The sequence below is a fragment of the Cimex lectularius genome, unplaced genomic scaffold, assembly GCF_000648675.2.
Source record: "Cimex lectularius strain Harlan isolate CLEC.00 unplaced genomic scaffold, Clec_2.1 scaffold21, whole genome shotgun sequence".
NCBI lineage: Eukaryota > Metazoa > Arthropoda > Insecta > Hemiptera > Cimicidae > Cimex > Cimex lectularius.
Window position 1 is genome coordinate 473,739 of NW_019392671.1, and position 25,794 is coordinate 499,532.

Genomic DNA, 25,794 nt, shown 5'->3' on the forward strand with positions numbered 1-25,794 from the left:
TCTCGACGGAAACGCTCGTCTTTGCGAAGGCGGCGGACGGGACAAGCCCACCGAAAAGACGTCACTTATCATCGGTGAACAAAATAATAATAATATTATTATTATTATTATTTTAATATTATTATTATGAATATTATAGCTAACGGTCACTAAACACCACACATTATGAATATTATTATTTTACGGAATAAATCCTATATACAAGAACGATTAAATACAGAAATATAAAACTAAATAAAATATAATTTTAAAGCAAAACTAAAAAAAAAAAAAATACATTGGTAATAATAATTTTTTTTCTCGCAGTGACTGGTTGTTTAATAATTTGTTAGATTCGTGAGGAGCGGTTAAGAATGAGGTAGTTTAGAAAATTACCATTTCCATTTTTTTGCTTTTTCATATTGGTGTTCTCATAACACTTTCATACAACACCAATATGACATCACAAGAATAGCACCACACTTTACGCCCTAAAGATGAGCCGAATAAAGGTCGAAACGTAACAAAAAACGGAAAAAGGTGTTTTTCTAAGGAAAAAACTACCTCGTTCTTCATCGCTCTTCACGAATCCAACCAATTAATAATAATAATATTAATAATACATACTGCATGTATGTATTAAAGACTAAACTATGTTTCATTGTGACAATTCCGGCGGGCCACCCTGCCTGGTCGGGGTCCCGTGCCGGGGAGTTTTCCTCAGCCTGGCCCACCCCGACTGCCTGTGGATAACCTCATGTAGACTGGGGCAAATATGTTACACAAAACCCTCACATTGATCTAAGCACACCAACATAACTAGGCCACCGCCCTTAGGAGTTCCTCTTTTCCACTCTCGCAACCTGGACAAAATCCCTAGGTCAGTAGCCGTTGGGTGAAGCGAGTAGTGAGGGTTGTATCAGCTCACCCTGGCTGTCCCAGGTGCTACTCCCACCGGCTGGCTAGGCTGCAGGGAGTGTAATCCTTTGCGTCAAGTACCGGAGAAAAAACCTGATGCCGATTCTGCGGCACCATAAGCCACTCCTAAAGCGGAGTTGGCCAACGTAACTCCCGCAACTATAGCGGGAGCCAAGGGGGATTCAATCCTCGAATTGAGAGGAGGACAAAGACATCCTCCTCTCAAACATCGCCGGTGGGGGATAAACCAGTGTTTAAGCGCCCACCACCTCCACTAGGTGGGCCCCTCAAGGGCCACGGTTGTTGGCTGCAACACTGATGGAGGCTGCGGGTATCCAGGGACACCTGGGTTACAGCCCTTGGCTCCTCCACAGAATTTGAGGCTTCCCTTAACCCATTCCCACAGAAAAAAAAAACGAAGAGGGTGTAGAGGAAGGGAACGCCTCGACCAAACCTGTGGAAAGAACCGAAATAAAAGTGATTAATGGAGTCGATTCTGAAGTGGAACTGCAGAGCAATCGGAAACAAGAGACGTAGCTTGTCCATTCTGCAGCTCTTGGTCAGGGAACATGCGCCCATGGCGATATTCCTCCATGGATCCTGCATCCGTCCGGGGACGCACTTTCGGCTGAGCAGTATCAAACCTTCTCAAGGGAAGGCAGCACGATCCTGATGCTAGGGCACACAGAGGAATATAAGAGATAATGAAGTGCACGAAGTAAGACTTAATAAGAACAGTTCAAATGGCGGCGCCGATGTGTCTTACACTGTGCTCTATGTACCCACCGCTAGACTGATTGTGCACAGCAGTGCGGTTTCTGCCCTGATCGAACGTCTCCCCCAACCGATTATGGCGTTGGGCGAGTTCAATGCGCACAATACCTAGTGGGGGTCATAGCGCACCGATGCTAGGGGCAGAATGATGGGGGACCTTATGACCTCCTGAACAACGGCGCCGCTACACATATTGATCTAAAATACCGGAAGATTTAGCGCGATCGACCTCTTGTTTGTCTTACCACCCCAGGCGACTATGGTAAGGTGAACTTCATTGGGGAACCCGCACTTGAGTGACTACTTCCTGATCCTGAGGAGTTTTATCGTGGGGCAGACGTACCGTCAACCGTGTTCCGCCTAGGGTTGGTCTTGAAGCAAGAAAATTGGTCGCTTTTCTCCGCGTCATTGACGTTTCCTACCCTCAGAAATATCCGACTTATTGATAAAGAGACACAGGCTTATCGGTCCCTGGGTGCGACAGTATCCCAAATGAAATCCTTCCTCAGGGTGCGAAGCACAGCCTGTTGGTATTCTTCAACAGCATATGGGATACGAGCTTCTATCCCGACCGTTGACGTGGGCAGAGACCCGTATCTGCTGATAACATGCCTAAGTAAACTTCTGGAGTCCATGATAAACAGTCGTTTGATCTGGTGTCTTGAGGCAACAAGGTCCATCCAGTATCATTCATTTCATGATTTCAGAGAATCCCAGAATGATATATATATTATGCAGGGTGGGCGACCAAGACCCGAGGGGTTAAATGCCTGGGTAGACTCGTACCCCATCCCTCAAAGGTCCGGGACTTGGTCTCTTGGACCTGTTCACACACCCCAAGATTTTGGACCATTTAATCTCAGGGAGTGATTTGGTGATGTCCTCTCCTTCAAAGATTTCAAATCTAGACCTAGCATACCTATCACACTCTGTGAGGTAGTGCCTTGCCGTTTCTTCTTTTATTTCGCAAAAACGGCAGAAGGGATCTAGTAGGATACCCATTCCGAAGAGGTGTCTTCTCAGTGTGCAGTGGCCCGTCAGAATACCTATCAGCCTCCTAATTCCCTTCCTTGAGTTAGAGAATAGTCATTTCGATTCTGCTGGTTTGATCGCCTTAACAAATTCTTTCCATTGCCTGTGCCCAGGGGATAAATTCCACTCCCTATGCCCCAGTTATTGATACTCTCTTTCGCTGTGTTCATAGAGTGAGGTAATACCGATTGTGGTCCAACAAACACAGTATTNGTGTTATTGCCAAGAGGGGAGAAGATGCTGATTCCTAATTTTGGTATGTAGATTCCTGCACCACTCCCTCTACCTTTGATAAGTGATCCATCTGTGTAGCAGTCTATGTTACAATGGTCATCATCCAGACTATAATTATAATCACAAGGGGTGACTACCTGAAAATGCTTTTTCCCTGAAGGGATTTTCTGATTTCAGAATATGTTTCCAAATAGAGAGCACGCTCTAGCTGTATTCTTTGACCTCAAGAAAGTGTATGATACGATGTGGAGATATGCGATATTTCGGAAATGTAGGGATATCGGATTTAGAGGCAAATTACCCAAGTTCCTTGAAAAACCAAAGTTTTCGTGTCAGATTTGGGTCCGAGCCCTCCAGGGACTTTTTTCAAGGAAATGGAGTCCCTCAGAGCTCAGTGATAAGCATTACACTTTTCTTGATCGCAGTGAATCCAACCAATCAGATGTGTAGGAACTAAGTAACACTTACATTTAGTGCTACTATATAAAATACAAATAGTTAATGTGAGCACGAGACGTAGTAGGAACAAGACTATTATCACCATTCCTTTTACCTGCCAGTACTTTTTTATATCACTCAAAGTATCGATGGGATTGAACAGGTACAAGATCACTGTACGTACCTCTAATTTTTCCTTTCAGGGAAATACCTAATGAAGGTCAGAGGGGTGAGGCAGTCAGTGATAAACGACATGGCTGGAAGAGCGGATTCACCTTCTCTACGTTGAAAACCATATGCGTCCACGTTTGCAGGCTGAGGAGGACCCACAGATTTTTGCAGCTCTGCAGGCTGCTTCCCACCACACAGTAGCTTTTAACCGACAGAACTATGTCCAACTGGCATGCGCTTGGGGTGATTTGAGACGATGGTTGCTCGCCTATTTAATCTGTACCGACTCCCTCAGCGCATTTACTGCGGTGACAGTCTGTGAGAGGTTTTCCGTCGACCTTCTTGTAGTGTTTTTGTTGGAGAGATACCACAAACTGGAGCATCTCGGCAAAACAGTGGTTGCTGTCTGGGTACCTGGACACATAGGTCTGGAGGGTAATGATAAGGCAGAACAAGGCGGCTAAGGCTGGGACGTCCCAACCTACGGACCTAACCACTGCGATCCTGCCCTCTGACGGTAAGAATGCAATAAAAAACATGGTCAAAAGAAGATGGCAGCGTCAATGGGCTGGGTCGACAGAGAAGCTTTTGCATATCAAAAGTATTGTTGATGGGTTAAGAATTGGCCTCAATTTGCCCAAGGAGGATACGGGGTTGTTCTGTTGTATATAGTAATAATAGTTGTGTATATCTAGTTTGTATTTACAGTGTGTATTTATTAACACTCTCTGTGATGTGAAAGGGTTGATGGCAGAATATCAAGTACCCCATTGACCCTCAATTAGGTTAGTTGTATAATATGTGTAAAGATTGTGTTGAGAGTGAATTAGATTAATCCATATATGTTTAGAGGTCATAATTGACCATATTAATTTTTCAATTAATTATTCTTTTTAATAAAGGTCTCAGTTGCAATGAAAAAATTAGTTTCATGCTCAATAAACAGTTTTGTGAACAGAAGAAATCAATATCAAAATGAATAATCAAAGAAATATGCAGGCATTAGAAAGGGAGAACTTGGAGATTCAAATTTGATATTTACCATTGTTACTAATATTTTATGGATTTAATGAGAAATTTCTAGTTATATTAAGGGTAGGGGTAAAAGAGGCGGCCACAAGGCCTTCTGCATCTAGATCTGAGCAGATCTATTGTGCTCTAGTTATACTAGGCTAAATAAATACAAGAAATTAATATCAAAATGAATAATCAAAGAAATATGCAGACATAAAACAGGCAGAACTGGCAGATTTACTAAAATTTTACTATTTTTATTATTTTTCATTGTTACTAAAATTTTATGAGATATTTTTGTTTATACTAGGCTAAATAAACAGGTTGTAAACAAAAGAATTCCATCAAAATAAATAATAAAAGAAAGAAATATGCATGCATTAGAAAGGCATTACTGGGAGATTTACTAAAATTTTGCTATTTTCCATTGTTACTAACATGTTATGTATTTTAGAAGATTATTCTGTTTATACTCGGCTAAATAAACAGTTTATAAACAAATGAAATGAATATCAAAAGGAATAACCAAAGAAATATGCAAGCATTAAAAAAGCGGAACTGGGAAATTTATTGAAATTTTGCTATTTTCTGTTGTATTAATATTTTATATGCAGACATTAAAAAGGCAGCACTGGGAGATTTACTCGACTTTGATATTTTCCATTGTTATGAATATTTTATAAGATATTTCTGTTTATACTATACTAAATAAACAGCTTATAAACAACAGAAATCCATATCAAAAGGAATAATCAAATAATTATGCGGACATTAAAAAGGCAGATTTTATGAGATATTTCTATTTATAATAGGCTAGATAAATAACATAAATAAAAGAAATTAATATCAAACGGAATAATAAAAAAATAGGCATATTAAAAAGGAGGACCTAGGAGGTTTACTCAATTTTGTTATATTTGGTTGAAATGCGCGGATTGAAGCATGAAGTTTGAAGAATGTCGGCAGAGGTCGCTCATAGTAAAGACTAGTTCATTTGACTCGTTCGTACATGAACGTCTCACATTCTTCAATGCTCAGTTCGAAGTCTCGAACTTCATTTGTTTACAAATTTACATACGTTTATAGATTCATGATCCAAGGAATAAGGGTTAATATTTCACAAAAAAAGTCGAAAACTCTTTTACTCCATGGTTTCGTTTTTATTAAAAATTTCTCATTTATTCTGGGAAGCTGGCATTCAATTTAATCCATTTTATTTTTGCTGTTTAAATCTTTTATTCCACTAGTTTAGGTTTTGGTTTATTAACATACAAATCGGGCTAGTGTTTGATTTGATTGACATTCTTCACTTTTGTCGACTTGTTTTTACAAGTTTACAAAACCATTAATTCTATTTTCCATCAGTTATTGATATCCAAGCATCAAAGTCGCAGAGATGTCCTTAACAACAGCAGAAATTGAAAAGTTGCTGAGGTAATTTCTTTATTTTAGTTACTTTTATTTTTAAGAGCTTCCTGTCTTCTAGGAAAAAATATTCGTTGTCTACGAGATTTAGTAAAGAAAGGTTGCATTGATGTATTTTTTATGCTTTTCTTCATTGCTGATAGCTTTTGTAATCAAGACTCCATCACTCAGAACAACTTCAACTCGATACTGTTTTAGCTGAATCGTATACCCTGCCACCATTTCCATTCTTGAACTTAGTCCAAGGTAAGCTGGGTCTCGCCTTGTATTCATGGACTAAGCCCGGTGGTAATTGTATGTGATTTATTGTGATGATCAAGAGCATGGTCAATGGGTGGTCCTCGGTGAATCTGAAGGATGGGCCAAAACTTATAGGGAAAAGTTTTTTGATGTTTCCTAATTAATGAAGAGTGTTTCTTGGCTCCATGTAGAGAGTGGGTAGGCTACCTGATGTGTGAATTTGGGTATGTTAGTATTTGAGTCCCCTTTTCCAATTTTTGGAGTTTTATTGTATTTAGGATTACTTTATTATTATTATTTACTGATTTATTTAAGCTCAAATTTGCACACGCATGTATATACATAAACGTGTGTACAGAGTTAAGCCTATCACTTCTCACAGTCCCTCTGGCAATTCCAGCTTTTGTAATTTACAATAAATTACCAGTTAACCTCGAGAATGGGTGTTGGCAGTCCAGGGTCAGATCTCAGTCTTCCAGCAGCCGAGGTTGTGCTCCAGGGGCTATCAACTGTTGTCATTTCAGCCCCCAACCCACTAGTTCCTAAACCCAAACCCTTTTGCACTCTCTTACTCTTAAATACATTCTTTCTTATTTAAACACCATTCACTCAGTTAGGGTGGCATACTTGACATTCCTCCATCGCCGTCATCTATTATATAGGGCATAAGGGTAAAATAGGCGGCCACACCTTGACCTAATTGCACCCCTCTATGTTTATAACTCACTGGCCAGCTTCAGGTTGTTAATCAACCTCCATAGCCTTGCCAGTAGCTCCTTAATGTGGAGTCTTGCTGCTTTTCCTCTCCTAGTTGCAAGAATCTGCACTTACATAGATCTTCACAGAAATACACATGTTCCACATTCCCTGCTTCTTCCTGGGAGTATTTCTTTTTTAAGTACTCTATCCAGTGCATGTGCCTTTTTAGGCATCAGTGCCCTGTTAGGTGTCCAAGGACCTGGTCCTGTTGTGGTTACCTTCTAGTAATTTCTTTGTAACTCTTGTGGATGGCCCGTCTATGAATTTCTTCACTCATGCATGGTACAACACCTCAGGTTTTGGATTACATTAAGGATCCATTTTTGGATGTATCTTTTTGAGGCAATGCTAAGCCACAGTAGGGTTCAGGGCATAGAGAATTCATATTGGCTCCTTTTTGGGTTCACTTTCTCATTTCTATGCCATGAATACCTAGGGACCCATGCCAGGGTGTGTCACTGACTTCTGCCAGGGCTTCCATACAGTTCCATACACTTTTTGCCTTCACATCGCATGAGGCTAAGGCTTTAAGTACTGCCTGACTGTCAGAGAATTGTTCTTGGCCTTTTTATTTCCCTGGCACAGTGTTCGATTTCTATGATTTCAGACTGAAAAACTGTAGCATATTTGCGTAAGTTTAAAGTCTGTTTGGTCTTCGGACTCATCCCAAGGACTCCAGCTCACATACTTTGAACCACTATGAGTCCCAGTAGGAATTTAACTTTAGAATTGTTCCTTTCGCCCACTCTTCCCGTTCTGGTTTCATCACCTTGTACTTTTTGGTAAAGTTATTTTTGGCATTGATTGGCATGCCTAATATGGCATCTGCGTGTACTCCTCCCTCAGTTTCCATTGTTTATTGTCATGGCCTGTCCTTGCAAATGGTTGTCCATTTGTGAGCCTGTGAGCAGCTGCTCTGTTTCTCCTTGGATTAAAATAGTAGTGGGAGGTTTAACAACATCTCTAAGGTCGCAGTTAGCGTTGTGCTCATGGCTCCAGTGACACTGAGACAAGCGTGCCTTTGCGTGCTACTTAATAGTCTAATCGCTTTGCCCTGTGAAGCTCCCGGCCAGGGGAAGATGTCTGGTTCATGAGGAGGAACAATCCGGCACAACATCTCCCCTTTCCTTCAGCTGAGGGTCCTTAACCTTGGTCGCGTTCTCTCTCACGCCCACCCAACCATCAATCTATTATACTACTAACTTAATTGAGGTTCAGTGGGGTACTCAATATTCCGCCATCAGCCCTCTCACACTACACATTCACAATTATAAATACATTCACTCTCAGCACATGCTAGGGGCATAAAACTATTGTATACAATACAATAAAGCAACCCTGTTTCTTCCAAGAATTGGAACAAGGGACCCAGATACTGCCATGCTCAAAAACAATTCTCATATTGGGTGGCATTCCTATGTGCTCTCTATATGGAGCCATAGAATGGCACCCTTCTTTTAAGTAGGGCACATCGAACAACCTTTCGCAACAAGACTCGCAGGTCTACTTATGAACAATTTGACGGTATTAAGAATGTGCAGTTTATCTGGAAGATAATGTAATTATCTTGTTTCAGCATCTTTTACGAAGATTGTTTAGACAACAATACTATAGAACATACGATATCACAAATCACAATGCAGTTCCCAAAAAATGCAAGCTTTAAAGGTAAGATTTTAACATTTAACATTTTAGTTAGGTGTACGGGGCAAATGGCTGAAAATGTGCTGCTTATTTCTTTATTTTTTCAAAAACTTCAAGAATGTTAAAGTTTATATACTAGTGTGAACCTTATTAATTCTACTGTGAGTAAGTAGTAATTACTATCATACAGGAGGGCTTAATGTCCACCCATCGGATGTCACGGGCGAGGGGTCAAACCACTTTAAAATATAAACTCATACTATAATTGATAAAAAAAACCTGGTTCTGCCAGGATTTGAAAACACTAGCGTGGCAACTACGAGTCAGACACCCTAACCACTCGACCCCTTATTAATTTGACTCTATCTATTATGAATAATGAAGCGGTGCTCTAATATTGGGACATTTTCAGCTGTTCACCCTATATATTTTTAAAAAATTTTGTTTTTATTCTATGTGTATGTGATTAAATGTGGGTGCTGGGGAGATACAGATTACATATGTTACCTTTAGCTCATGTAATTTTTTTAGGCTCTTTTTAATTGAGTAAAGAGTTAGTCCTGATTTTGTTTTACAGTTGGAAATACGTTACTGTTAATGTTCGCTCATGAATTGTTCACAACGCCTGGTCAAAGACTAATCGCTCTCACTTTATTCCATGAAATGTACCGTGGAGAACCATTCACCAACAATCCGTTTTCATCACTAATAATCCATATGTTGTCGGTAAGAGATGTCAAATTGAGTTGGATTATTGTAAACATAAGCAAGCATTTTTGTTTCAGAATACTGATCGAAATAGGAAATCAACTAATAATTTGCCAAAGTTAAGTGACACCGAAAGAAGTTATTTGTCGCATCTTATTTCATCAAGTGGAAAAGAGGTAATTGTTTGTATAATTTTGTAATTTTGTCAATTGATATTATAAAGCTTAATTCAAGTCAAGTTTAATGTGCGTAATTTGTGTTTAATAATATTAACAGCATGTGTTCACTGACAACATTAAAGTTTTAATATGTCAGTCTGTATTATATTATATAATATATTGTTAGCACCAACAAGGAAGTATTCCTCCCAGTGTTCTCTTTTGTGTTTATATATCTCTGTGTACTTTTCCCTTCTGCAGATGGATGAGTGGCATTAAGCCATATGTTTTTATTATTGTAATTATATGTTTATATTTATTAACCATCTAAATTATTAGAATTAGTTTCAAAGTCCTGATGAACAGTATATATTCCTTAAAAGCTTGAGGAAGTAAATGGGGTGTTTTTCTTGCTTTTAAATTTACCTCAACACTGATTTTTTGATATACAACCTGACTCTAATCATAATCTTAACCCTACTAAAGCTAATCTAACCAGCCCCTTATCTCAACCCAATTTTTAGTCCAACCCAGCTCTAACTCTAACCCTAATTTATCCTAATTCTTAACCTAGCCCACTTTAAACCTAACACAACTGATGAAGTATATATATATATATATATATATATATATATATACACATATACACACACACACACACACACACACACACACACTTTTTAAATTTTTTAAATTTTTTTATTGATACTAAAACTTCATTTTTACTGTGATTATTTTAATTTGTATATAATAGATGTTAATTTAATTTCAGTTGGTAAGGAAAACACCAGCAGTCATTTTGAATTCTGAAAGTGCTCTCATTGCCGACTTCTCACATCTTAAACACCAAATAGATGAAAAGTATGAGACCCATTTACCCACGACAAGGAACCACGTGCCTTGCATCGTCCCTGATTGGGTTGAAATGTAAGAGTACTAAAATAAAAACACCTTTCAGTATTTAAGATCCTTAAGGAAAAAATTAAGTTAATTTTTCTCACCAAATGTTTATTTATACTGTTCTAAATTGGGATTATCATGGTAGTGAATGCAGTCAGTTTTGGCTGTTGGTTAAGGATTTTCGTTTTCAATGTTTACTTTTCAGTCTGCTTTGTTGTTAAGTGCAAATCATATTTGTATTTGAATTTTTCAGTCATGATCCATATGACATGAAAGATGTTAAATCTTTACTTGAGCAACTGTTGGATGCTGATAATACAGCTGCAAGGCAGACTTACCGGCCGGAAAGCATCCGTCTCGTCCCTCCGTTGTTTACCCAGGATCACGAGGTAAATGCTTTTATTATGAATGTATTTCTTTGGCACCTTTTTTTTTTTCTGTTTAGATGATTTGGTTAGAGGAAGAAACAATCGGTGACCATCAAACTGCATACGATATAACAATGTGCATGCCCAACACGAGTAGTGCAGAGGCGAAAAAGTTAATGGGTAAAGCATTTAAAGATCCTTTAAATTTACTACAACAGCAGCACCTTCTTTCTGAACTTGACCGGGATCCAAATCTAGTTTACCATATAGGATTAACACCAAATAAGGTCAGTGATTAAAAATTGATTTTCTATATTGACGTGAAAAAAAAAATATATATATATCTACCATATTTTTTCCAGCTTCCTTATCTTGTTGAGAATAACCCATTAATAGCTATTGAAGTGCTTCTCAAACTTATGCAATCGACATTAATCACTGAATATTTTAGTGTATTGGTCAATATGGAAATGTCTCTTCACTCTATGGAAGTTGTTAATAGGTAAGTTAAGTAAAATTAGTAATAGGTTTTTGTTTTTAAATTGCAGTACATGTTTCTAGGTTAACGACAACTGTTGATTTGCCAACTGAGTTTGTCCATTTGTATATATCAAATTGCATATCAACATGTGAAACAATTAAAGACAGATATATGCAAAACCGATTGGTACGACTTGTGTGCGTGTTTCTTCAGTCTTTAATACGAAACAGAATTATTAACGTACAGGTTTGTTTTTCTTGAAAGGTTTTTTATTTTACTTTTATACTGAAGCAATATCTTTTATTTGTACGATAAGAATACTTGAGTTCATTTGCTTAAAATATTTTGTTTATAAGCTTAATTAATAACCAGTTTTACATTTTTATATATTGTTTTATTTTTATAATTACTTCAAATGATGTTTGGCCAAAACTGAACATTGTTGTTTGTCTACTCTCTGTTCACTTTTTTTCACACTAAGATAACAGTACTCGCTTAAGTATTCTTATAATAAATTGTGCATATAATGAGAAAAAACAAAAATATAACACTGCGGCAATTGAAAAAACAGCATACATTTCCCTGCCTAACCATGTCTAAACATTAACCCAACAACAAACTACAATTCAACATTTACAGTTAACCGAGGTTTCAAACTATGCGGACACAGAATTGCACTAACATTTATGACAGAAATTTTAAAATCTATGCGACTGACTATTGAAAAATTCAAAAATTACAGACTATGAAAAACTAAGCATACATGAACTTCTACTACATTGTAATAAACAAAGTTGAAATAACCTAACTAATAAACGAAGGTAACAAAAAATTGAAAATTCTCCTCTTCATAGAAAAATGTTGAATCATGGATATGTAACCTAACATGTTCCTAACCTAACCAGCCCCTAATGCTAACTCAAATTTTAACCTAATTCTAAACCTAATCTAACTGAATCCTAAATTTAACCTATCTAACTAACCTAACCAGCCCCTTATCCTAACCCACATTTTAACCCAACCTGTCCTTAACCCTAACTTTAATGCAACCTAATTCTTAACCTATCCCAACCTACCATAACCCAACAGGTGTAGGTTACATTTTAATTTTGAATGGACAGGGAGTAGTTCGTTAAACCATATTTTTTATTGTTGTAAATAGAAGTTTAGCTGTCTCTTAGATAATCAGACAAAAAATGGAACACTTGCATTTTGTTGTTTATTTAAAACTATTTGTATGTATTTTTATAATTATACTTAATTATAACACCAACTTTAATGTAAACCAATTTAAATGAGATCAGAAATTCATTAGTTTTAATTAAAAATATTTAATTATGATGGTTTGATAGAACATCCACCAAAACTGGGAAATCACTCAGTGATAGAATAATGTTAAATAACAATTATTACCAGGTTTTACTCTCAATAACACATTAAGTCCCTAACTCTAACCCTAATATAATCTAACATCCTAACCCATCCCTAACCCTAATGCTAATCTGTACCTAATATAACTTATCCCATTTTTAACTTAATACTAATCCCTTCCCTAATTTTATCCTAACCCATCCCTAACCTAATCTTTAACCTGCCCAATTTAAACCTAACCCAATAGTTAGAGGTTATAATTTTACTGTAGAATGTATGGGTGGTTGATCTGTTGAAGTCATATTTTTATTATTGTAAGTAGATGTATGTTTATATTTGAGCTGTTATTTTTGAAAGTGGTATAAGTCCATTCAAAAAAGTAAGATATAGACACCTTCTTTCCATATTTGTAATCATATGTTTGCTGGAGTAGGATTTGTTAAGTAAAGTAAACAAAAAACTTTGGCTGTAAAATGTAATCACAAATACTTTTTTTAATAAGTCCATTCCTAATAATTATTATTAAAACAACTTTCTTATTCCAATTATTATTTATTTTTACGGCTTCAGTGTGTATTGCGCTTTAGAAAATATTACTTAGCTAGTTCTAGTTTTCTAAAAACAACATTATTAACAAAATAATGGTATGTATTATTTATTCTGATGAAATGGTAAGAAGTAATTGCACTGATCTTGTTCAGTTTTCTTTCGCAAGTCCTACTGTTTGGTTTGCGGCTCTTATACTAATAGATTGCAGCGGGAGTATTAATTAAATATAATTGTTATTAACCAAGAAAATTATAGTGTAAGATAAATAATATTTCATACAGTTGTTGCAATGAGTTCACATACGTATAAAAGAGACGATAATATGTCTAACAGTGATATTGGTAAGTAAAAGTAATAAAAATGTTCACTGAAATATTAGTTGTTATTTTTTAATTTTATTTATTATTATAGAAATAAGACCCATGAATATTAGAAAAAATATTATGAATAAGATGAGGAAAGCAGTTTGAGCAATATTAATTCTAGATTGTTACAAACTAAGAAGACGATTAGAATTTTGGAATTAACTAATTCAATGACTGATGAAGACGACATTAATAATTTTAGATCACATTATGAAAATAATGATCTGAAAATTAGGAAAATCAAAAGAAATAATGATGAAAAATATACAAACACTGAAAATATTATTACTGCAAAGAAATTTGCTATGATGAGTTTGCTGCCTTATATACCACCTATTTACCATGAATACTTCATTATACTTACTGTAAAGGAGAAATAAGTTTAAAATATATTTTTTTTATGTTTAGTTATCTTAATGAAGTAATTTACATTTAACGCTTGTTTACTCATATCGCCTTTTTAATATAAGTGAAATTAATTAAAAAATCCATTTCAGTGAACCTGATGTCGATACAAATATAGACTTAACTCCCCAAATATAGACTTAAATTTCCTCTTGTTTTTATTTCTTATAATATGTTATTTTTGAAAGTGGTATAAGTGCACTTGGAATAAAAAATATTTTATTTTTTAAAATAATTTTAATAATTACTATTCCAAAATAAACTTTAAAGTGTTAAAAATATCACTCAAATTGATTAATGTTTGCTAATATTTTTAAATTTATGCAAATGCAAACCCTTAAATATCTTGATACATGAAAAAATGGATTTACACTTCTTTCAAATATAACATCTCATATGTTAAACGTATAAATTGTTAAAAATAGTTTCAGTTTTGACGAGGATATATTTTCCTCAAAAGCTTGAGGATATAAATTGTTTTATTTCTTTTAAATTCTCCTCAACTATGATTTTTGTTATAAAATCTAAACCTAATCCTAACCCTAATTTAACTGACCTAATTCTTATCCTAACCTAACACATTCCAAATCTTAACTCTACCTAAGCTAACCTAACCAGCCTCTAACCCTAATCCAAATTTTAACCTTACACATCCCTAACTCTAGTTTAACCCTTACCCATGCCAACCTAACCTTCATTCTAACTGTAAAAGAGAAATAAGTTTAAAATATAAATTTTTTATGGTTAGTTATTTTAATGATAACTCCTTAATAACCTTAATGGACAGTTGGTAGATTAATGAAGCCATAGTTTTTATTATTATAAGCAGATGTTTATATCTGTTAATCTTGTAAATCGAAATAGTTTCAAAGCACTGATGTGGTATACATTCCTGAAAGCTTGAAGAAAGAAAATGGTTGGTTTTCCTTCTTTCAAAAATTTTGCCTTAACTGATTTTTTTGTACAACCTAAACCCTAGCATTAACACCAAATTTTAACCTAGCCCTAACCCTAATCTAACCTATCCCATCCCTAACTCTAATCATAATCTCAACCCTACCTAAGCTAACCTAATCCTAACAAGAGATTTTCATTACAATTGTAATGTAGTATGGAATATGGATGGAAAAAAGTACAAATCTATTTTGTAACTTATCATTTTATAGCTTAGGCATGAAAACATTACTACATATAGCATATACCTTACACAAAGACAAAATAACAGTCATAGAATAATACAATTTCATTTGTTCTTATTTAAACTTTTCCAAATTCTGTTTTTTCATTTTAGGAATTGTTTATTGAAGTTCAAGCCTTTTGTATTGAGTTTAGCCGGATACGAGAAGCTGCAGCATTATTTAGGCTACTGAAACAATTGGAATGTGCTGACTCTGCTATTTCAACTTCTCAAAGGCTGTAGTATAGAGATCTATTGTACATTATGTCATGTATATTTATACTTACTTTTCTTGATTTTTGTTCAATAGTTTGTAATAATGGCTTATGATATCTTTCGTTGTTAATAATACAAATATTGTACACTGGTTGTATAAATGCATATATTGAAATTTTATTATAGTTTATTTCAAATTAAAATTTGAAGTGTTGTTTTTACCCAAACAAATTGAATTTTTACAACATTTTTATATTATTCAACATTTAGATTGTAAAAAGGATTGTGGAATCACATTATAAACGAAGGGAATAATTCAAACTTGTGATAAATTTAATTTTAATTGTTTACAAGACAGATTATGGACATATTAATTGTATATTCTACAAAAATTGTCTGTACTTTAGCATGATCTGGTCATTTTAGTTTCAAGAGAATCGATGAAAGCTTCATGTACGTCTGTCAGAAGATCACTAGCGGCTTGACGAGCTTCATCTAAAATTTTGATAATTTCTCTATTGCTTCGAGATTTTCTCATTCGATAGAGGACTCTCATCTGTGCTCCATCGAAGTTTACATCATCAGCCAATGTCAGTAAATACTCGATATTTTGTATAACAGTATTTCTTGGGAGATCATTGCTGCAACAATAAATTTGATAGTACTTATTAAATACTGATAAACTTATTACTTGGTACTTATTAAATTTGATAGTAATAAAATAGTACTTATTAAAAAGAAAATGTAATTACTTTTGAACAAGTATTTTACGAGTGTCAGCTGCTTTTTTATAAAACTCAACAGTAGATAGTTCCTGATCAAACTGCCTACTGAGTAAAAACTCTTGGAACTGATCAAAACCCGTTTCGCACTCCAGAACTGATTTTGGATTTCTAGCCCATCTATTTATATCAGCCCTTGTCGGTCCTGGACTACAATTGCAAGACATTTTAGCAAAGTCCAACTCTCCTGAAACATAAAAAAAATGCCATTTTTAAAGCCTTGCAACAACAATAACATACATATTATTCTTTCTATGAATTTACAGCTTTATAGAGAATTAAATGTGTCACTGACAGTTACAATGATCTGCAATTTTAACACACCCTCCAAATTTCTTTTTCGGAAGTGGTCAGTATTATGTATAAACAGCTTAAAAAATTTCATACTTGCACTTTGCACTCACATATTTTCTCTGCCTAACGTAAAAAAGTTGAATCATGGATATGTAACCTAACCCTTCCCTAAGAGTAATGCTACCAATCCTAGCCTAACTCTACTCAACCCTAACTTTAGCCTTACCTAACATAACCAAACTCGTACCTGACCCTTATCCTAAACCTGTTGTGAAGGTTACAATTGTAGTGTAGATGGTAAATCTCATCCACTCTATTAAGCTAAAGTAATAAATTCATTATGGCTGGAGCCATAATTTTTATTACTGTCCCAAACAGTAACACTACCTAACGTAACAACCAGCCCCTAACCTTAAACTAAAGGCTTGGCCACACAGAACGTGATCTGTTGAAATGGACAGTGGTCTGAAGATCAGTCATGGCAGTCATCGATATTGTATGCCACACAGTAGCAACAGAAGCTGGTCCAAGCCACTAGGTGGTGTACTCTAGCATAGGTAGATAAAATTTTCTAAAGGTAATAAATAATTAATAATTTTTAATAATCCAATTTGTCTGTATTGTGTACTGTAATTTCTACTTTCTACTTTCTACTACCCGGATGAGGAGCAACTGCTTCTTCTTCTTGCTGTATATACCAGGAAAAGAAAGAAAAGCTGGGTTCATGAAATAAACTCACATTTACACATAAAACATTTTTATAGTCTTTCTAGTTTGTGTCATAGAAAAATACACATTCACGAACTTTTCTATGAATTTTTCAGTTCCCTCTACTATAATTATCGCTCAACCGCACAACAATTTTGTCATTTTGTACAACTTCATCTATGTCTAGAATGGATTGCTATGGCATATTGCCTCCTATGTGACAGGAATGATCCAATACTTACATACTTATCATACATCAAGCAGGAGAGTCACTGACTGCAGAGACAGATCGTGCTCTGCCTGGCCAAGCCTTAACCAGTTCCTAACCCTAATATTAACTCAACCGAAACCTAACACAACAGATGGAGGTTATAATTGTAATGTCAATGGATGGCAGATCTTGTTCACTCTACTAAAATCATAAATTCATTAATAGTGGAGCCATAATTTTTATTGTTGTCCCTAACAGTAATGCTACCTAACCAAACTCTATCTACCTCTAATCTCAATCATTCTTAACTGTAACGCTACATAACCTAACCATTCTTAACAATAATGCTATCTCTAACCCTAACATAACCTAACCATTTCTAACAGTAATACTACCTAACCTAACTCTAATTTACACATTCCTAACAGTAACACTACCGAACCAAACTCTACCTACCTTTAATCCCAATCATTCCTAACAGTAACACTACCTAATAAAACTACATATACCTAATCCTAACTATTCCTAACAGTAACACTACCTAATGTAACCCAACTCTAACCATTTCTAACAGAAACGCTATCTAGACACCTAACTCTCCTCTAGCCATTCCTAACAGTAACGCTATTTAACCTAACCTATTCAATGTTCCACCTAATCTCAAACCTCAGTAATTTGTATTTATTGTTCCATTTCCGATTTGACGTCTTCTTCTTTTCCCGTTATACTTCCTCTCATTGAATAGTTCTTAATTTTTTAATATAGCTTATTTTTAGTGAAGTTTATTAATGTTAAGCAGAGCTTTATCGTTGTGCTAAAATTTGAAAGGTACAAATCTATTCTAAAAGAAAAAGAAAAATCCATGCAGATCAGGGCTATTTTCTATTGCGAATAAGACTGGACTACCCGTACCAGGCTGCCTGCATCCTGGCAAATGAAGTTTCAATAAATATTTATTTGGAAGAAGAGACTTCCTATAGTAATTAAACATTTGTGGCCACACTTTACAGACAATACAGGTGCTGGGGGAAAACATATTTATTTATTATGTTTTATTTAATTTAAAGGTACAAATAGGGCTTTAAGCCCACTTACATGCACTTATTTTATAAATAAATTAAGTTTTATAAACATAGTAAAATAATAACAGCAATAATAATAATAAAATATACAAAACAATAATGACAATAATATATTCTTTAATTAATTATTATTAATTATTTATCATTGAATGATGACATCACAGTATGAAAGAAAAGCAGAAAGAGAGAAGAAAGGAAACGGGAAAAGAAAAGGAAGAGGGAAGAAAAGGAGATGATTCATGTTGTTTTTAAAAACTCTGATGCCATGGACTTGAAACAAGCCAGCGAGGAAGCAGAACATACTTCCTGGGGAAGTAAAATCCATAGTCTTGACCCTGAATTCTGAAGGATAAGGCTAAAGCTTTAGAGGAGTGTTGAAGGCTTTGGATATGATTGGTGCGTTTAGATAATGAATGAGGGAAAATAGTTGATAAGACATTGAGGACATTTTTTAAATTTAATTTTAAATGTATGTATTAAAACTCTAAGTTTATAAGTGTTAACAATGTTAATAATGATCAACGCTGGATACATTAATATAGGATGAAATATGATCCATTGGTTTTGATCAGAACAGTATAATATTTTATAAATTGATGATTCCTAATCAAATGATAAGCAATTTGAAGGCAATGAGCAGATTGAGAGTCTGAGGAAAGTGAAAAAATAGCGCTATGGTAAAAGAATAAAGGAATTATTAGGGATTTAATAAGGAGAAATCTAGTTTTCTGTGGAGTGAAAAGCTAAGGCGTCAAAGAGAATGGAGGCTTGAGTAGATCTTCTTAATAATATAGCTCATATGGTCATGCCATATGGTAAGCTTGGAGTTAAAAATAACATCAAGATTTTTAACTGTGGAGCAAAAATTAATAGAAGAGCTGTTGATATGAGGAGGGGATAGGCAATCTATACTAATGGGTTTATTGGAAATTAACAAGAACTGGGATTTGTTAGGGTTTAAAAGAATGCCGTTATTTCTTGACCATTGGTTGGGAGAATAAAAATTAGGGTTGAGCGGAGGTAGCTTCACAGATGTTGCTTGAAGGACATTGAATGTAAAGCTGAGTGTCATCAGCATAAAGATGAAATTGGGAGAAATTAAGAACTAATGGAAGATCATTTCAAAACATGGAAAAGAGTAAAGGCCCAAGAATAGAGCGTTGGAGTACACCACTAAAAATGAGAGAGAAGAGTAGATAGAATTTGAAGCCTTAACTATCATGAGTTCCAGACAGATATAAGAGATTATTAGCAGTAGAAGACCAAAAAGATGTGTCAGTTTCCAAATAAGCAAATTATGATTTACAGTACCAAATGCATTGGAAAAATCTAGTAGAACAATAATAGCACGCTTATTATCTTCAATGCCTAGGCCAATATCATCTGAAATTTTGAGAAGAGCTCTCACAACTATGACCTTTTCGAAAGCCAGATTGAAAATGGGATATATGGGCATGGGAGTCAGTAAATGAAGATATTTATTTAAATAAAATGCTTTGGATAGTGATGGAAGAATACTAATGGGGCCATAGTCACTAGCAAGGGTGGGTTTAGGTTTCTTGGGTAATGCAACTATTAGGGTTTCCTTCCAGGCTGAAGGAAAACAGGATGAGGTGAGAGAGAAGTTCAAAATGTGGGTTATGTATTTTAAAGTAAAAGGAAGGGAAAAAATTATGAGTTTATTAGGAATAAGACCAGAACCTGTAGCATTAGATTTAATTGAAAGGATGGCTTCCAAAACATTTTCATGAGTAATATTTCAAAAATGAAAGGACAATTTACAGTGTTACTACTCTAGATGAGCAGAAAATGGTGTTTTAGTTTGGAGGGAAGAGGACATGGAAGCAAAAAATGAAGTTAATTAATTTTTCCAAAGTGACTAGGCGATAAATTATGATTGAGCAGTTTTTGAAAAGTCATTTTCAGTGATTTGCAGACTAGATTTCTCGCTTTATTCCTTACAATTTTAAACCTAGAAAGGTACAATGGGTCCCTGGTGAATTTCCATTTGTTGTAGGCTGAATCACGAGATTTAAAAACAAGTTTAATTGTGTGAGAAAACCAAGGCGTAGCAGGGTGAGAAATTTTAAACTTCATTAATGGAGCTCCTAAGTTCAAGACCAAAAGAGAATTATTATTTAGGATGGTTAACATTTCATTAACTTTTGTTCCATTGAAATGGGATCGCAATTTAATTTGGAGTTGGATTCAATGACATATGAGATGAAATAGAGTGTAATTTGCGACATTCGATGTACCGAGGAGTAAAATTAAAGGAAGGAATACAAACTGTTACAAAGAGCATCTTATGAGCAGAAATGAATGGGGTATCAAAGCATTGGAAATTGTTAATACATGAAGGATTATCTGTGACACACAGATCGATTAAGAACTGGGAATTAGGAAGCATCTGTGTCGGACAGGAAGGCAGGATAGAAAGATTGAATGCAGATAAGATTTTTTTGGCGTCAACCTTTCAGCCACAGCCAGTTAAAATTCTCAAATTCACTAATATCAGAGAATGGAGGGGGATGTCTACAGATGGATCCAATAAAATTACTTATTTACAATTTCCACAAAATTCAATAACACTATCTGGATGGGACAGAAGAACTATTTCATAGGAAAGGCTAGATTTTATGTAAATGCCAACTCCACCTTTTATGTAATCTCTCATTTCTTATAAATGTATATCCCTGAATATCTCTGCTTCTGCTCAAAGGGTATACTTGGCTTTAGCCATGTCTCACATAAGGCTATGAAGGTTGGAAGATTTGAACCTAGATAGTATAGAATATTAGGAATGTTTTTGCATAAACTTTGAGCATTGAAATAAGCAAAAGTAAAATTTGTATTGGGAGATGTAAAGGACTTAATTTGTTCACTACAGGGGCAAATTGAAGTGAGGATATGGACGGCTGATAAATTAGGGACGAGCGAGATGGAGGAGAGGACAAGCAAGAACTATCTCCCATTAGGAAAAATACCACCTCACCAACAACAAGCACAGATCGAGGCATACGAGAGACAAACGAAAGAAGTTATAAAGGAAAGCCAGATAGAGGAAATAACAGAATAAAGGCAAAAGTGGGCGTTTTTTACCCTCAGGGTGCCGGTGTTTTTGAAAAAAAGCCCATTTGTAAGCATGTCGGTATGTCGGGTACGAATGCAGGGCCGCTGGAACCTTTACCATACAGTGATGAGCGCCATGTCAACGCCTAAACCGTTGCGACCACCGACGGCCCTTAATGTGGTATTATTACAAAATGTTTTAAGAATTTCTCTATTGTATGAGATGTTTCCTTACAATGTTTAACTAATGGAATTATTTTTGTTCATTCCATATTTTAGGAAATATTACTATGCATTCTGTCCCTGGAGACGTTTATTTGAAAAATTGTCAAATGAATGATTCAGTTCAATCATTGTGAATTTAGTGTAATCCGAAGTTTCTGGAGGGCCCATGGTCTCGTTTAGAATGTGTATGTGGTTTTCTTCACCTGCTTTATCACCTTGAGGGACAAATTTATTCAAAAACACTGAAAGTACTTCTAATCCATGTGTTTACTTTCTTAACAACTAAAGCTTGCTGGGTCTTCTACTTTTTGCAATTGATATATTTTGGCACGGCATCCGATGTGACAGTAAGGTCAATTTTGTCTTTCAAAAAAACTAAGCAAGCCCAAAAAATCAATTATGAATTTAACTTCGTTCACAACCATGTCCTTGTATGAGTATAACCGAGTCGAAATTAGGATTAGCAATAAAAATTGTCGCCATCTTTTGATTTGTGCCGGCTTGAAATAAACGGACATTCGAGGGGATAAGTGCGGCTTTCCTTTGATGACAATACGGTTCCTGGACGAAAACCAAATTAAGCCTAATGAAGAAAGCAAAATTTGTCATATCAGATTTAGAATGTTGGGCGTCAATTTGTAAATATCGTAGTTGAGGCAATATTGAATTGTTTGTATTTTTAACAGCCATAATCAATATTTGATCGTTTTCGTTTGACTTTGTTTGTTGATAACAAAAGTCTTTCGAGACAGCAGGGTGGTATATTTCGTATTTTTGATCAGAAGTCATGTTTTATTATAGTTTATGCAGTTTATACACTTCGATGGTTCAATTTTATTTGAACAATCATTGTGACAAAGTTGCACGGCGCAGTGGGGGCAAATAGTTGCATTTTTGCAACCAGATGCCTGGTGATTAAAGCGAGAACAATTAAAATATCTAGTAATTGAAATGTGGTCTTTGGCATGGAAAATAATCTATCCAAGTTTAATTCCCTTCGTAAGGATAAATTACGTAAAGTAAGGTCAACTTTGATTATCATATGTCTGTCTTCTTTCGAACTTATTATTATATTTAGGCTTTATAACGGTTATACAGTTCTACTCGACATTCAGATGAGTATATTTCCTGATTTTGCTTTTTAAAAATCTCAAGGAAATTGTGTTTATTTCATCAGGTATATTAAGAACAATTATCTGGGGGTTGAAATTTTTTAGAATTTCAGCTGAAAGCTCGTTGTTTGTTAATTTCTGAGCATATTTTGGCTACATCTTCTGCTGTATCAGTTTGGATTAAAAAGCTGCCAATTGAAATTTTAACCATCTTCCTAATTCCGACATACAGGTAGTTCGGATTAATTTTACTTTTAAGTAAATTGCAACTAGAGGTCGAGTCATTTAAATCACTCTTCTTCGGTTTTATTAGTGCTTTAAATACTGGAGTTCGAGAACTCACCTTTTTCACAGTTTCAGCGTACGATAGAGTTTTTGCAGGACGATTTTGTTGATTAATCTCACTTTTTATGTCATTGAATAACTTTGTAAGGTCGCGAATAACGTATCTTTCGTTTCGGACTTCAAATATCCGCCTACCGATTTTAAAAACGTGAGAGCTTGACCGAACGTGTCATCCGCACAATTCGCTATCTTGTTTTCTCTGAAAGCGTATTTTAGTTAACTTAGTGCAACAGCCTTTGAGGAAGGATATGCCGAGGCAGTACTATAAAAATGGAAAACAGACGGCAATACTGCAGGCTGTGAGATGGTTAGGTATTTTATTCAATGCTAGCCAAACCCTTGAAGATGGTCGTTTCAGGGATTGAAGATGGCGAGAGGCCGGAATCCAATTGATTGGCCAAAATGATCAGAATCGACCAAACTACAGACTATTTTAGTGCCAACCTTTTTCAGCTGTGAAGAACTAAAGCGTCTAAAGTTATACATAGTAGAAAAAAAATAGCTCTCACGTCCTTATAAAATCCACCATGCTTCTGAAAAGCCTGTTTCTCAAGAATCAATCCAAATAATTAAATATTGCGGCAAATCCAGCTTCCACAGATATTTGGTACTAACATGAGGAAGACATGTGATATCTGATTTTAATTAAACTTTTTTTTTGGTGGAACTAGGTCGAAAAATTGAACACGTATCAAACCGTTCTTGCCAAACAAAAGAAAAAATTATATTTAAACGATTTGTTTTGTAATGTAGAACGGAAAATAATATGCAGGATTGTATTAAATAGGAGAAAATGTATAAAAAGTTACAAAAACCAAAATAAGCTTTCAGTAAAGTTAGCCTAAAACAAATTATTTACTGTATTGTACAGTACGAATTTTTATAACAAACAAACAGTATACCTTTTTGAGCGGGGTCAGGCGGAGATTTTATCCAAATGGCACGTTTATGAAATCGTTGGAAAGTAGAATAGTTCATCTTTCAGACTATGCCAACAAGGTTTAGATTGCATGTCTTCATAAGTGGAAAAATAAGGATGAAGCGAACAAAAACTCTTCAAATGTTTTATTTTATATTTCCTGTAGAGATTTATGTAAAAAGGCCAGATTTATACCACCATGTGTAGTTAATAAGGTTCTCAAGGCCTGTACAGTTTCTTCATACGGATCGGTGGAGTTGTTTCAAAGTTATCACTATTTATGTGATTTTCGGGGGGGGGGAAATAGGAGGCATTTAGAAGGCGCAAATTTTGAGGGGAAAAATAATTTTTTGATTTTCTCAAAATGTGTATTCTGGTGTTTTGCGGGTTGCATAAAACGACTTGGTTTCTGGATAACAAAAAAAAAAATATTTTACACTCCCTTGTTACGTCGCTCTAAACAAATTTTATCATGAATCTAAGTAGATATTAGTTTTCTACACCTTGAAAAATTCCTGAATTCAAATTTCCAAGAATTTTTTTCTCAAATTCAAAGAGGCATTGCAATGCCTCCGATTTTTTGTGTGTAGAAAATCACAAAAATAGTGATATCTTTGGAATATCTATTTTTTGTTTGCTATAAAGATTCGTATCTAAGAACGCTTAAAATGAATCTGAATTGTTTTTCCCAGAGCCCATTGGAAAAAAAGTTTGGACACTTGTCTTATATTTTTCGACCTAGTATCACAAAAAAAGTTCCATAAAAATATGTTTAGAACCCTATAACTACACCTAATGGCACAAACCTGACCTACGTAAATAAAACTGAACTGGAGATATATAAAAAAAAAGGTTTGAGTTTTTGTTGATTTCATCATTATTTTTCTTACTGATGATGACATAAAATCGAAACCGTGTTGGCATAGAGAAATTGAGCTTTTTAACAGTTATCATAACGTTATGTTCAGATAAAACATAGAGGAGTCATGGAGTTTTAGGCCTGAGACTTCGGACTTGGCAGAAAGAAAAAATAGCCCAGGCAGATCGAGACTAAAATTTTTTATGTTTGATATAAAAATTCATACATAAGGGCTTTTAAAGGGTGTTTAAACCAAATCCGAATTTATTCTTTCAAAAATAACTTTTTAAAGTCTTCTTTGGTTAAAACGTCTTTTCGTTTTATTTTATTTTTTTTTCAACTTTTGATATATCTAATCTCCTTTAATACGATTATTAATTCCTTGATTATCATTTTCTCATCTCAGGGAAAAACAAATATATTGATATATAATAACCAATGTATGCATAAAAAAGGCAGAAACATACTCAAAACTCAGATATTTTTCGATCTAGTACCAAAGCAAGTTTCATTAAAATCGGTGATCTCACGTCCTTAGCCTACCCCTTGTCACTGACTTAATTTCCAATTACTGCAAAGACTTAGAATTAACTTAATTTGCCGTTAAGTTAATATATAAATTAACTTAGTTGATTTTTTGTGAACTAGTTCTGTCAATGTTAAAATTTTTGAACCTAATTATTCATTCATTTGTCACATTATTGTTTGGGAGGTAATCAGTAGATTAGAATTGATAAAATCAAAATATTCCCTAAAAAGTTTGCTTAACTTGTATCAAAGCCACTTTACGAGAATCTGAAGTGCCAGTATAATTACCAACTGAAAGTGCCAAGTGTACTAACGACAGACTCAAATTTAT

General features: G+C 34.9%; 2 protein-coding genes across 6 annotated transcripts in view; one reads left to right on the forward strand and one right to left on the reverse strand.

Annotated features, from left to right (window-relative positions):
• The first annotated feature begins 5,563 nt into the window (after positions 1 to 5,563).
• Positions 5,564 to 15,506, forward strand: LOC106666908 (CCR4-NOT transcription complex subunit 11). Its single transcript, XM_014394443.2, has 10 exons — positions 5,564 to 5,994; positions 8,561 to 8,652; positions 9,206 to 9,354; positions 9,414 to 9,512; positions 10,267 to 10,421; positions 10,648 to 10,783; positions 10,840 to 11,049; positions 11,125 to 11,264; positions 11,324 to 11,489; positions 15,225 to 15,506. The coding sequence occupies exons 1-10, from the start codon at positions 5,957 to 5,959 to the stop codon at positions 15,351 to 15,353; spliced, it is 1,314 nt and encodes a 437-aa protein (XP_014249929.1). The 5' UTR covers positions 5,564 to 5,956; the 3' UTR covers positions 15,354 to 15,506.
• A 132-nt stretch (positions 15,507 to 15,638) lies between these two features.
• Positions 15,639 to 25,794, reverse strand: part of LOC106666909 — a 56,747-nt gene continuing 46,591 nt past the window's right edge. For all 5 annotated transcript variants that reach the window (XR_002909928.1, XR_002909931.1, XR_002909930.1 and 2 more), the window contains 2 exons: positions 16,079 to 16,295; positions 15,639 to 15,967 (listed from right to left, as the gene is read on the reverse strand). Coding sequence is in view for 1 of the 5 variants with exons in the window: in XM_014394444.2 (XP_014249930.1) it covers positions 15,730 to 15,967; positions 16,079 to 16,275 (435 nt within the window). In the remaining 4 variants the exon portion in view is untranslated. The remainder of the gene's footprint in view (positions 15,968 to 16,078; positions 16,296 to 25,794) is intronic.